This window comes from Pagrus pagrus (genome assembly GCF_965226575.1).
Source record: "Pagrus pagrus genome assembly, chromosome: 4".
Classification (NCBI taxonomy): domain Eukaryota; kingdom Metazoa; phylum Chordata; class Actinopteri; order Spariformes; family Sparidae; genus Pagrus; species Pagrus pagrus.
In genome coordinates this window covers 482,501-495,102 of record NC_140188.1, presented here as the reverse complement: position 1 = coordinate 495,102, position 12,602 = coordinate 482,501, and the positions used below count along the sequence as shown (strand labels likewise).

General features: G+C 44.7%; 2 protein-coding genes across 7 annotated transcripts in view; both read right to left on the bottom strand.

The window, feature by feature from the left end:
- Window positions 1-35: 35 nt before the first annotated feature.
- Window positions 36-3,511, bottom strand: rpl35a (ribosomal protein L35a). Of its 3 annotated transcripts, none has more exons than XM_084351282.1 (5): window positions 3,457-3,511; window positions 2,498-2,534; window positions 1,865-2,017; window positions 1,049-1,193; window positions 36-128 (listed from the first exon to the last, which is right to left on the bottom strand). In XM_084351282.1, exons 2-5 carry the CDS (start codon window positions 2,506-2,508, stop codon window positions 105-107), a joined length of 333 nt encoding a protein of 110 aa, XP_084207408.1. In that variant the 5' UTR covers window positions 2,509-2,534; window positions 3,457-3,511; the 3' UTR covers window positions 36-104. The 3 variants fall into 3 exon arrangements, with proteins under 3 accessions (XP_084207408.1, XP_084207409.1, XP_084207407.1); XM_084351283.1 differs by lacking the exon at window positions 3,457-3,511 and adding an exon at window positions 3,371-3,455; XM_084351281.1 differs by lacking the exon at window positions 3,457-3,511 and adding an exon at window positions 3,004-3,082.
- A 1,229-nt stretch (window positions 3,512-4,740) lies between these two features.
- Window positions 4,741-12,602, bottom strand: part of lrch3 (leucine-rich repeats and calponin homology (CH) domain containing 3) — a 23,392-nt gene continuing 15,530 nt past the window's right edge. Inside the window, exons 18-21 of one of the 4 annotated variants that reach the window (XR_014622481.1) lie at window positions 11,802-11,939; window positions 11,630-11,707; window positions 5,018-8,370; window positions 4,741-4,979 (exon numbers count right to left, since the gene is read on the bottom strand). Coding sequence is in view for 2 of the 4 variants with exons in the window: in XM_084351252.1 (XP_084207378.1) it covers window positions 11,046-11,246; window positions 11,630-11,707; window positions 11,802-11,939 (417 nt within the window). In the remaining 2 variants the exon portion in view is untranslated. Of the gene's footprint in view, window positions 8,371-8,561; window positions 11,247-11,629; window positions 11,708-11,801; window positions 11,940-12,602 lie in introns of those variants that run through there. The other 3 variants (XR_014622482.1, XM_084351251.1, XM_084351252.1) reach the window with 3 other exon arrangements.

The following is a 12,602-nucleotide window of genomic DNA, read 5'->3' as shown; positions in this document are numbered from 1 at the left end:
TCAACATGTTGGTAAAGAAGAGTCGGAGCAGCAGCAGCTTTGGACCTGATCAGTTTATTGTTTCTGTACAAACAAGAACATGAGACGCTGCAGATGTTTCCTCTTCACACTCGAGAGGGATACAGCATCTGAAGAGACGGACAGAAGGACACATGAGGACATGGAGACGGGACACACAGACGCACCTGAACTCACGGACACCTCGCGCTGGGCTGAGCCCGTCCATCTGACTGTTTACTCTGGTCTGTTGCTTAGTTACAGAAAATATCATGAACATTTTTAACTTTACTTTGTATCATCAATGTTGCAGGTATCAGGGCTGTTACCAAGGCAACAGATAATCAATGAGTCATGTTTCTATAACTGAATTAATCACATTTATTTGAAACATCCAGTCAGTCACAGAAAAAACTCCTCCTTACAGCCTCAAACACTTTTCTAACAGCTGTTTTAGAAACCTGACGACAGGATCAACCTGTGACATCACTGAGTGACTGATGATGTCAGAGTCCCCATGTTCAGGAGGATTCAGCTGGTGATGCGTTTAAAGACGAGCTAAAATCCAAACCTGGAATGAATCAAGGACTTTATTTCTAACTAAAGATTAAAACAAAAGTAACATTCGTCTGAAGCAGGAAGAAGTAAAACTTGCATCCGGTCTCACTTTTCTTCTTTATTCACTCCAACAAATTCTGAAATTCACTTGCAACTAAAATCTAAACATCTGAAGATTTACCACCAATTCAATCAATAAATATCAATCCTAGTTTATTTACAATCCAAATAACCACCCAGTGATACAGATCGATACGAACAGCCTAACAACATGTTAACGTGCAGTGTCTGTTGTTCTGAAGCTGCTCGTTAACTCTCAAACTGTCCACACGACTTCTTTACAGCTCCGAGAACAAGTGATCACAAACACTTAAAACAGGCGCTGAAGATAAACTGTTCGCCAAAAACACCAGAGTGACATTTTATATACACAATGATACATGGTGTCCCTGAACACACCACCCCTCAGGTGTCCTGGGGTCCCTGAACTCACCACTCTGACTCTGTGTCCGATGGCTTTCGCCGGCAGGTTGCTGCTGAACTTGGCTCGGACCATCCCGCTGTTGCCGTGCGCTCTGGTCACCTTCCCCCAGATCACTCGGGTCTTGTTGGGTTTACCGCCCGGCGTCACCGTGTTCCTGCACACGAGAGGAGGCATACATTCATACTGCAGGACGGCCCAGACGGGTGGAGTCAGTCAGCTCAATGATGGAGTATTATACACAACTTCAACAGAAAACAGACTGTTGTCTGATTCAAACCAGACTTCATTCATAATTTTAACATTTTAGCGTTTTAATCCTCACGTAGCGACTCGTCTCTGTCCTCTAACGTCTCTAAACATGACCCGTCTGTCCTCTAACGTCTCTAAACATGACCCGTCTCTGTCCTCAACGTCTCTAAACATGACCCGTCTGTCCTCTAACGTCTCTAAACATGACCCGTCTCTGTCCTCAACGTCTCTAAACATGACTCGTCTGTCCTCTAACGTCTCTAAACATGACCCGTCTGTCCTCAACGTCTCTAAACATGACTCGTCTGTCCTCTAACGTCTCTAAACATGACTCGTCTGTCCTCTAACGTCTCTAAACATGACTTGTCTGTCCTCTAACGTCTCTAAACATGACCCGTCTCTGTCCTCAACGTCTCTAAACATGACTCGTCTCTGTCCTGTGTTAAAAGTAGTGACGTCAAAGATCCTCTCTGATCAGACACACTGAACAGGTGAGCGTTCTGTGTGTCTGATCAGAGAGCCTAACAGGTGTTGTCCCCTCACACATCCCTGACCTCTGACCCTGCTGGTTCTTACTTCTTGGCCTTGTAGACGTAGGCGCAGCGTTTGCCCAGGTAGAAGTCCACCTCGTCTCTGGTGTAACATCCCTCCAGCTTCAGCAGAGCCGTGTGTTCACGCTGGTTCCTCAGACCGCGCTTATAGCCGGTGAAGATGGCCTTACTCCACAGTCTGCACACACACACACACACACACACACAGTTAATATATTCAATTTAAAACACATTTCTTCTTCTTCTCTGCTTCCTGCAGCTCAGAGCAGAAACATGGTCCACACAAGCATGAAAGTGCAAAAACACCTGGTCCAGCTGGAGAATCACACAGCGAACATACTTAATGTGACCGTACAGTTGTAAGTAACAAACGTCCGTCCTTAAGGCTGAAACAGAGCTAACTGAGGTGTTTCCATGACAGCAGCAGGCTGTAAACCTGGTGTCCTGCTGCAGGTGAGGTGACGGTGTCAGAAATAAAATGATGGAGGCCAAAATGTTCAGACTGCAGCTCACTCTCACACTGCTGTAATGTACCGGTGACACCTGAGATCCATCGTGTGCAGCTGGAAGCTTCTGTTCTCGTACTCGTGGACCATATTTCTGCCCTGAGAGAAGAAGAGTCTGACCTGAGTCAGATAAACTGTTCAGGTGATTTTACCTTCCAGGCATCGTCAGTCTTCTCCAGGTGAGTCCACCTGCACAAGAGAAACACACATCAACACTACAGATCATTTCTTTTCATGTGTTCATGTGATGGTTGTGTTCAGCCGCCTGACACTGGACCTCTTCATGATGAGCTGTTCTGTCAGTTATATAAAGCACCATCATGTTTACATGGTGGAGCTGAAGACCTGAGGTGAAGCTCGTGTACCTGCTGTGCACAGAGACCGTGTGTCTGCAGCTGGACTGATTGTACAGTTTATTATTCAACATGAACATGTTACGTAGAACTCAGTTATCCTGTCTACCAGGAGCCGTCAGGTCCAACAGTCCTGTGATAAACCCACCACAGTTCTCCTTATGTTCTGCAGGCTGCTCAGTGACTTAGCTTTAGCTAGCTGTACCTCTTACAGTGCATCATTAAACGATGCTAACAGGAGGGGGCTAACATCTTAAACTAACGAGACTTCTACTCTTTGAGCCAACACACAGACACTTAATTACCAGGTGTCAGTTGAATCTGTAACACCTTCTGATTCAAACTAACGTACACAAACACGTTACACATGAGACAGTCCGGCTGATGCTAACATGCTAACGCTAGCTGTGCTCGCTGCTACCGGCACACCGTCATCGGTGAACCCCGGGAAACTATTACCACGAGCAGACCAGATTGTAACACCGCCATGTTGTCACAGCTCAGCTCCGACACACACCGGGACCTCGGACTGAATCTACCCCGGCCTTCAGCTCTGCAGCTCGGACTGATCACCGTTCTGTTAGCCGGTGTTAGCTTCATCCAAACTCAATCTCCGCCATCACAGACTCCACCACCGACACAGACACACCGACAGACAGAGGACACACTGACCGTGAACTGACGGCGAGTATCAGGCAGAAATAACGCGGATTAACGGAGATATTTGAACATTTAGTCAGACATGGCGGCTCTCTTACCTTCACTGTGAGGAGAAAAATGGAGGAAAAGGAAGTGAGAAAGGCATGCTGGGAAATTATCGTAAACAGAGGTGTCCGCGGACCCGCCTGAACAAAATGGACCCAGATATATACACACACATATATACAGATATATACACACATATATACAGATATATATACAGATATATATACATATATACAGATATATACACAGATATTTGTATTTTAAATATACTATTAGTATTCTTTTTTGCTTTACTGGTTTTATCGTGAAGAACCTGAAAAACTGTTTTAAAAAATAATGCTTTTATTATAATGTAAAATAACCTTCTTTTAACGATTATTAAAGAATGTGTGTCCATTCAAAACATTTCTCATTGTATGAAATCAAACTGACATGTTTCTATCTTTATTCTCTGAAACTGAATTATTCACAACATGTTTAAGTTTTTAGTTAAAAAGGTCAAAGGTCATATTTGTGAGTTATTGAGTCAGATGATTCTTCAGGATTGTCGTCATCAGTTCTTTAATCTGTTTTTATGTTTCACACATTGTTGGTTTAGTTGTTGTAACTTGTGTTCATCTGATGACATCAATAAAGATTTAGTGAAAAACTGACGTTTGAAAGTTTTTCCTCATCTGAATATTTGTGTTTTTATCTACAACACAAACACATCTTCACTTTTATTACAGGGCCCCTTTAATTTACATTTTATTATTTATTATACATTCTATAACTTCACCTGGTTCATGGTGCAAAATGTCAGAATCATAAATGATCATTGTGTAATTATTCATGTGTTCATTACTTTATTGTGGCAGCTGGTAAATATGGATCATTTTAATGTGTTTATATTTACATACTGCTCCGTTTAGAAGTTAGTGCAGATAAAACATCATCACTTTTTTATTGTTTATATTTTGTATTGTTGATCTGGATCTGCTAAACTACCAGTAACTAAAACTGTCAGATAAATGTAATGACGTAAAATGTACAATAAAAATACTCAAGCACAGTACAAGTGCTCCAGATAGACACAAGTACAGTAAATAACATGATGCTAACTGATGCTAGCTAATTTAGCCAACATTACATATGAGGCTTTAAAGGTGTAATGTGTAAGATACAAACGACAGGGGGCAGCATGACCGCTAACTGCTGCTCACTACACTCTCTGCTATAGCATCGAGCTGCTGTTAGCTCACTGAGCCGTGCAGCTAAGAGGTCATGTTACTGTTCTTTATGTAAATATCAGGGTGAAGTCAGCTGTTTCTAACACAACATGGACATTAACGTCAGTGAAGAGTCAAATTAGAATATTTATTTAATGCACTTAAACTTAACTCAACTTTTCTTACAGCTGTGTTCAAATCTTTTATACAGTTTTCAGCAAAAAACAAAACAAAGTGAAAAAATTTAAAACTTAAAAACTGTGAGACGTTTAGTCCTGAAAACACGGTGGAATGTCCTTTAAGACCACGTGACACTCGCACATGGAGCCCGTCACCCCGTCACGTGACCCGTCACCCCGTCATGTGACCTGTTACCCTGTCACTTGACGTTACCCCGTCATGTGACCTGTTACCCTGTCACTTGACCGTTACCCCGTCATGTGACCTGTTACCCCGTCACGTGACCGTTACCCTGTCACTTGACCCGTCAGCCCCCGTCACTTGACCCGTCACCGCAGCAGGAGAAACACATGAAGAAGAAAAACATAAAACATCTGTACAAACATGAAACCAGCTGTGTTCAGTCTCAAACCTCTAACACCTGCAGAGCACCTGTCAGCTCAGGACACGATTGGACAGCACAACTGTCAATCACTGCACCTGACTGCTGTGCCCTGGGTTCTGCCTCACAGGCAGCTCATTAACAGGAGCTGAACTCACTGATGTTCTGAAACACCTACAGAGGGCGGGGTCAACGTTCAGTCTCTGATTGGTGGAGCTCGTCAGGGGCTGGAATCAGCCCGGGAGTTTTAAATACTGTAGTTGCGATGCTGCGTTCAGGTGAAACAGGAACAAACTGAAGGTTCAAAACTGGTCTCTCATCAGTCCCACATCACCTGAATGCAGCACAAGCTCTCATTAAAACGTGTTGTGACGTCAAATTTTAAATTACAATTCTCTCCTGTCCTGTCAGCTGCAGGATATTATGGGATGTATTGTGTCGCTGCAGCTCACTGTAACCGAGCAGATTATTGATGTGGAGGCTGGATTTAGAGCAACATGATTGTGTTTTTTAAACCTGCAGTCTGATTTGTGAGCATGAGAAGCGTCAGTGAACACAACGTGTGATGGAGAAGTTAAAGCGGTCAGATAAACTGCGCTGCAGTTACAGGAGCAGACGATGACACGTGTTCTATGTTTTGGGTGAACTGCTCCTTTAAACACACTGAGTTGGAGCTCCGCCCACTGCGATGTGTATTGTTACATTCTCAAACTAAAAACTCATCCTTTGACCTCAGATTACGGACTGCGTCTGTCTGAGTGTCGTCGTGGCAACACACGTTTCAGCCTCATATATATATTTATATGTATATATTTACAGAATATATTTGTACACATACATTTGAATAAGATAAAAACTGAAAGTGTGACAGCAGAACAGCTCACACAGTGTTTTAGTGTCAGATCAGGATTCATGTCATCATCAAAATGTCCCAGAATGCAACAGAAACCCAAGAGGAGAGGGTGGAGACACCACCTGATCGTCCTCCTCCAATCACATCAGGAGACAGCTCAGACTGTCGGGAAGAATAAAAACACCAGAATAATATTAACGACAGGGTGCAAATAAAAACTAAACAGAAGAAACGACGTCCATCTGCTGGCTGTGAGACTGAAGACCATAAACATCCTCCAAGTCAGAGTTCAGGGTTCAGCAGACCTTTGTCTTCATCAGGTGACGTCCATCGCTGACACTCAGACTCACGTCCACTCAGACCACGGTAAAGATGAAATAAAAGATGCCAATTAAAATTAACTGTCAGTTGTGACATTTGGATCTGATGGAGACACGAAGACCTGAAGGATCACCTGATAACAGCTACATGTTGGCTAACATTAGCCATGTTAGCTTCAACTGAAAACATATTAATGTAGTGTTAGCTAATGTTTAACATCATAGCTAGCTACGATAGCCTAACCTGCAAACTTATTGAGTTCATAAGGTTGGCTAAAATTAGCATTATCGTTGGCAACTTGCAGCGCCGATTTCATCTCAAAACCGACTAGCAAGACATTAGCTTCATGTCCAAACCAAGTAGATCTATGTTAGCATGTGTAACATTACAGCTAGCTGTCATTACAACTCAAAATCAACAAATATTTGAGCTAATTATTAGCAACTAGAGGTGAGATTTAAGTTTAACTGTAAAACCAATTAAGTTCATAATGTTAGCCAATATTAGCAGTGAGCTATTTCATATCAATTACTAAACATCTATATGTTCGATCAATATCTGTTTGTATTGTTGGTGTAATTTTCAAAACAAATTGTTAAAAACAAACTAGCTTCATAATGTTTGCTAATATTAGCAGTAGGTTGCATTAATCTACCTCAAAAACAACTATACAAGTGTTGGCTATTATTAGCACTGAGTTACATTAGCTCATGCTTACAGCTAGCTGTGTTAGCCTAGCCTCTACTTCAACTAGACTCATGCTAATATTAGCAGCTAGCCTTTTCAAAACAACTGTTGCATGTCTACTAGTATAAGCTTAACTTTTTCAGTTTAATCTTCACACTAACTTCATAGTGTAAGCTAACATTAGCAGCTAGCATTTTTAGATCATCTACTGTACATCTATGTTGCTATTGCTATGCTATTGATGGCTAATTGTATTGTTGGATTTAACTTTGAATTAACTTAAATAAAATGCTATAAATGCTAATGTTGGCATCCACCTATATTAGCTTCAGCTCAAAACCAAGTGCTTATTACTACTTAATGGTTACAGCTAGCAGAGTTAGCTTTATGTACTTACTATTCATAATGTTAACAAATATTAGCTGCGAGCTATGCTAACATCATCTCCATAGCAACTACTCCATTAAAGGCCAACATTAGCAGCATGCTACATTAGTGTCATTAAAAAAAAGCCTACTGTATGTTTATGTTAGCTGATGTTAGCAGTTAGCAGCGTGATGTTTAAAACCAACTTTATCAAATTTAATAAAAATGAATCAACAATGTAAAGTTACATTAGCATGTTGCTACATTAGCTTCATTTCCAGACCAACAGGATCAGGTCTTCACTCGTTTGCGTTGTTTTCTCTTTGATGTAATTTTGTTTTTAAAGATTTCAGTTTTTAATTTTCATGCTTTGTGTCTAAATATGTCCCGACCTTGTTTACATCAAGTGTTTAGTGGATCTATAAATAAATTAAAGGTTAATAATGTCAGCTGGAAACTGCGGACAGTTACAGTCCATCAGTGTTAGAACTGACAGTTCAGCCGATCAGAGTCAGAAAAAGACACGTTAAGAATCAGGTCCAACATCCTCAAAGAGTCAGAGGTTCATCTACAAACCGACTGGACCCATGAAACTACAAAGATCTATCAGAGTCATGAGTACGAATTGAACTCAGCCTCCTGGAGACCCGCTGCAGCTGCCAGTCGGGTTTTTGTGCAAATATTTAGTAACTGAACTGAAACCTGTCGTCACGGTTTCATCCTCAGTCTTCGTCTCCTTCAGATCCAAACAGTTTTTATCTAAAGGTCGTCTGTCGCAGCGTCACAGGAGGCAACTGAGCGTGTGCAGTCGTGGTCGTGTTGTCTAGATGTTGACGGAGGGTCCGGGTGTGGCTGTCGTCGTGGCGATGGGGTGTCTGGGCGGGGCCAGGTCGAGCAGGGCGCCGACGGTCCCGGCCACCTGGGGGAGCCCTCGCTCCTCCAGGATGTGCAGAGGAAGACACAACTGACTCTACAGAAACAGACACCACAGAAGAAGACACACAGCGGGACAAAAGAAAACAACGGAGAGGCGGGTCAACGGATGGTGAAATCAAACAAAGGAGAAAACAAGAGTAACCATGGCAACAGAAATAATAAACATGAACTGATGGAGGACAAGAACAGAGAGGTTCTGACTGAGGTTCTGACAGACACACAGAGTCCAGCTGTTCACTTTGTTTATTAATGTTCAGTCATTATCATCATCATCATCCTCATCTTCATCCTCACTCTTATAAAAAGCATGACCCATCACAGGAGGTCCACTTTGACCAGTACACCACTGCAGGAAAGTTCTAGAGGTTCTCCTCATGTTTCACAAACTGTAGAGAGAGAAAACAACATGGAGGACGTGACAGACTCCACCTCCGTCACAGACGGGTCACCTTCTGGCCAGAACACAAACTCAGGTCCAGGAACTCGTTCTCATGGCGAGCGGAGAACAGTGGAAACAAAAGCAGAACCACAGACAGCAGGAACATGACTGGTTCGGTTCCTGCTGTCTGACCAGTGAACACTGAAGGTTCTGACCAGTGACCACTGAAGGTTCCTCATAAAGAGTCAGCTGACTCACTCAAACATCAGTATCACACAGGACCACCACACTGGTTCCTGCTGGAGCAGGTTTGGGTCTGGACCACCTTACAAACAGTAAAAACAGTAAAAAAACACACTCAGAGAGGCAGCCAATCATAAGGCACAGGGGGCGGGGCTTCAACCAACAGGAAACAAGCTTCAGGGTAAACGTCCAATGGGATTGTCAAGTTTTAACTTCACGTGAGGGATCACATGACCACGTGATCCCTCACGTACAGCAGCTGACAGGCGTACAGCAGCTGACAGACGTACAGCAGCTGACAGACGTACAGAAGCTGACAGACGTACAGCTGACGGACGTACAGCAGCTGACAGACGTACAGCTGACAGACGTACAGCTGCTGACAGACGTACAGCTGACAGACGTACAGAAGCTGACAGACGTACAGAAGCTGACAGACGTACAGCTGACGGACGTACAGCAGCTGACAGACGTACAGCTGACAGACGTACAGCAGCTGACAGACGTACAGCAGCTGACAGACGGACAGCTGACAGACGTACAGCTGCTGACAGACGTACAGCTGACAGACGTACAGCTGCTGACAGACGTACAGCTGACAGACGTACAGCAGCTGACAGACGTACAGAAGCTGACAGACGTACAGCTGCTGACAGACGTACAGCTGCTGACAGACGTACAGCTGACAGACGTACAGCTGCTGACAGACGTACAGCTGACAGACGTACAGCAGCTGACAGACGTACAGCTGACAGACGTACAGCTGCTGACAGACGTACAGCTGACAGACGTACAGCTGCTGACAGACGTACAGCTGACAGACGTACAGCAGCTGACAGACGTACAGAAGCTGACAGACGTACAGCTGCTGACAGACGTACAGCTGCTGACAGACGTACAGCTGACAAACGTACAGCTGACAAACGTACAGCTGACAGACGTACAGCTGCTGACAGACGTACAGCTGACAGACGTACAGCTGACAGACGGACAGCTGACAGACGTACAGCTGCCGACAGACGTACAGCTGACGGACGTACAGCCGACAGACGTACAGAAGCTGACAGACGTACAGCAGCTGACGGACGTACAGCAGCTGACGGACGGACAGCTGACAGACAGACGTACAGCTGACAGACAGACAGCAGCTGACAGACGCAGGTGGACCATCAACAAGTTCATAAGTAACAACCAAATAGTCCAACTGAAGATCAACATGTCTGAGTTAAGACCAAGTCCAGAGTCATAAGCAAGTCGAAACCAACACCTCTTAAGTCTGGACCACCAGGTCCAGAGTCCATCCACGTGATCTGCTGGTCTTCACTAACAAACACCTTAATGTCCGGCTCTGGAACCTGATTGGCTGCTGTTGGACTGACTGATTCAAATAGTTTCTGTTGTCAAAAAGAAGAAGTTTAGGAGATGACATCATCATCAGAATCATATCCCAGGTCCAGGTCTGATGGTCCGAGTCCAAACCTCTGCAGTTCAGATTTCAGTGTTTCAGGACATTAAAGGCTCAAGTGACTGAACACAGAACATCGTTCCTCAAACAGAAAACTGATCTGGATTTCATTAAGTGCAAAAACAATTTTGATCTGATAAAATACTCCTGAAGTCCAGTCCTGGCACCTCTCAGAGCTACAGAGCAGACCAGAACAACTGCCAACATGCTTCCTTCAGGTCGGAGTGATGGAGGCTTGAATCAGTTTCTGGGCTCAGCCATCAGGAGGATCTCTGAAAACAACAGCTACAGCTCAGGTGGTTCTGACACATGACTGGACTGAAGAATGTCTCTGGATCCTCCAAGAGAAGCTGGTGGACGTTCACTTCGGCACATTGGTACTGTCTACCCACCAGGACATGGACTCAGGCAGGAAGCAGGAAACATAACGATGACTGACGGAGCAAAGTGGACTTTGTGCTGAACTAAACACAGAATACTGAGTCATGATGAAGTGCTGTGAGTCGGACTGTTATCTGGACTTGTTCTGGTGCACTGAGAAGTTTCTGTGGAGGATATTTAAATAAAATCTTCAGAAGTCTGTTGACACGTTTGTGTCGGACACTTTGTGCTCAGGTGGGGTTCAGACCCGCGGTGCCAGGTGAACGTAGATGGCACACAGCACCGACATGACTGACAGATAGAAGAGGGCGAAGCCTGCGAGCTGGACCCGAGGGGAGGGGCTGATAGTCGGAGGCGGGGCCATGGAGAGCAACACGCCCACCGTCCCATAGACCCCGCCTCCGTCCCCCTCCAGGACCTCCCCCACCGAACAGAGACTGTCCTGAGTGTTGGTGTGGAGGTGGGATGGAGGTGTGGAGGTGGGATGGAGGTGGGATGGAGGTGTGGAGGGAGAAAAGTCAGAAGACAACAGAGTGACAGAATCAAAAAGGATCAATGAACGAAGAGATGGTGAAGAGAAGAAAGAAAAGCTGTTAGTGGAGAAGACACATTCACTCTACACAGATCTCAGGTCAGCGACTCAACATCAGATCACAACACTGACTGATCAGTCTGATATCAAACATCTGCTCAGATTCAGAAGCACATAGATCTGATTTGAATATCAGGTGTCACAGGTGAGGCATCACCTTTAATCAGTACTGAGGTAGGTGTGTGTGTGTGTGTGTGTGTGTGTGTGTGTGTGTGTGTGCGTGCGTGTGTTACCTGTGGGACTCCGATCCTGCGACACGCCTCCAGGAAGTTCTCAACGTTCCGTCGACATTTGGCCATAGTGAGTTTAGGCTGCAGGACACAGAGCAGAGTTACAGTGATGATGACGATGATGATGATGATGATGATGATGATGATGATGATGATGATGATGATGAGTACTCACCACAGCGGGGGAGGGGACGTGGATGCTGGGGACGGATCGTGGTCTCACGTGATTGGCAAGGTGACAGAGCACCACCCCGTCTGTCAGGGCGGCTCCCAGGTCACTGGGCAAAGACACCTTCAGACGGGCCTCGATGTTCTGGACAGACAGACAGATGGAGACGGACAGACAGGTTAACAGCTGTTGTGGATGTTGTGAGTTCTCGACATGTGGTCTGGGTGCATGCTAAGACTGTTAGCTCAGCAGCGCTAGTGAAGATTAATCTGGTCTCCTGTGATCACAGCAGACGAGCTGCATGGAGACATCTGATGTTTAAATCATCTCCAGCTGCTTCAGGTGTTCAGCAGAACGCTGCAACTCTGTTTTACTGTGAAGCTCCAGAAATGTTCTGTGGACTACGAGACTTCACCTGACTTTATATCATCAGGAGGAGACGATGGCTGAGCCTGACTTTATATCATCAGGAGGAGACGATGACTGAGCCTGACTTTATATCATCAGGAGGAGACGATGGCTGAGCCTGACTTTATATCATCAGGAGGAGATGATGACTGAGCCTGACTTTATATCATCAGGAGGAGACGATGACTGAGCCTGACTTTATATCATCAGGAGGAGATGATGACTGAGCCTGACTTTATATCATCAGGAGGAGATGATGGCTGAGCCTGACTTTATATCATCAGGAGGAGATGATGGCTGAGCCTGACTTTATATCATCAGGAGGAGATGATGGCTGAGCCTGACTTTATATCATCAGGAGGAGATGATGGCTGAGCCTGACTTTATATCATCAGGAGG

Excerpts from the sequence above, each read along its gene's own strand:
- rpl35a (XM_084351281.1), bottom strand. The coding sequence starts at position 3,067 with ATGTGTAACGTGTTTGTGTACGTTAGTTTGAATCAGAAGGTGTTACAG. Across the intron at positions 1,194-1,864 it reads TACGTCTACAAGGCCAAGAA|GAACACGGTGACGCCGGGCG; the intron begins GTAAGAACCAGC and ends TCTCGTGTGCAG. Across the intron at positions 129-1,048 it reads TCGGACACAGAGTCAGAGTG|ATGCTGTATCCCTCTCGAGT; the intron begins GTGAGTTCAGGG and ends CCGTCTCTTCAG.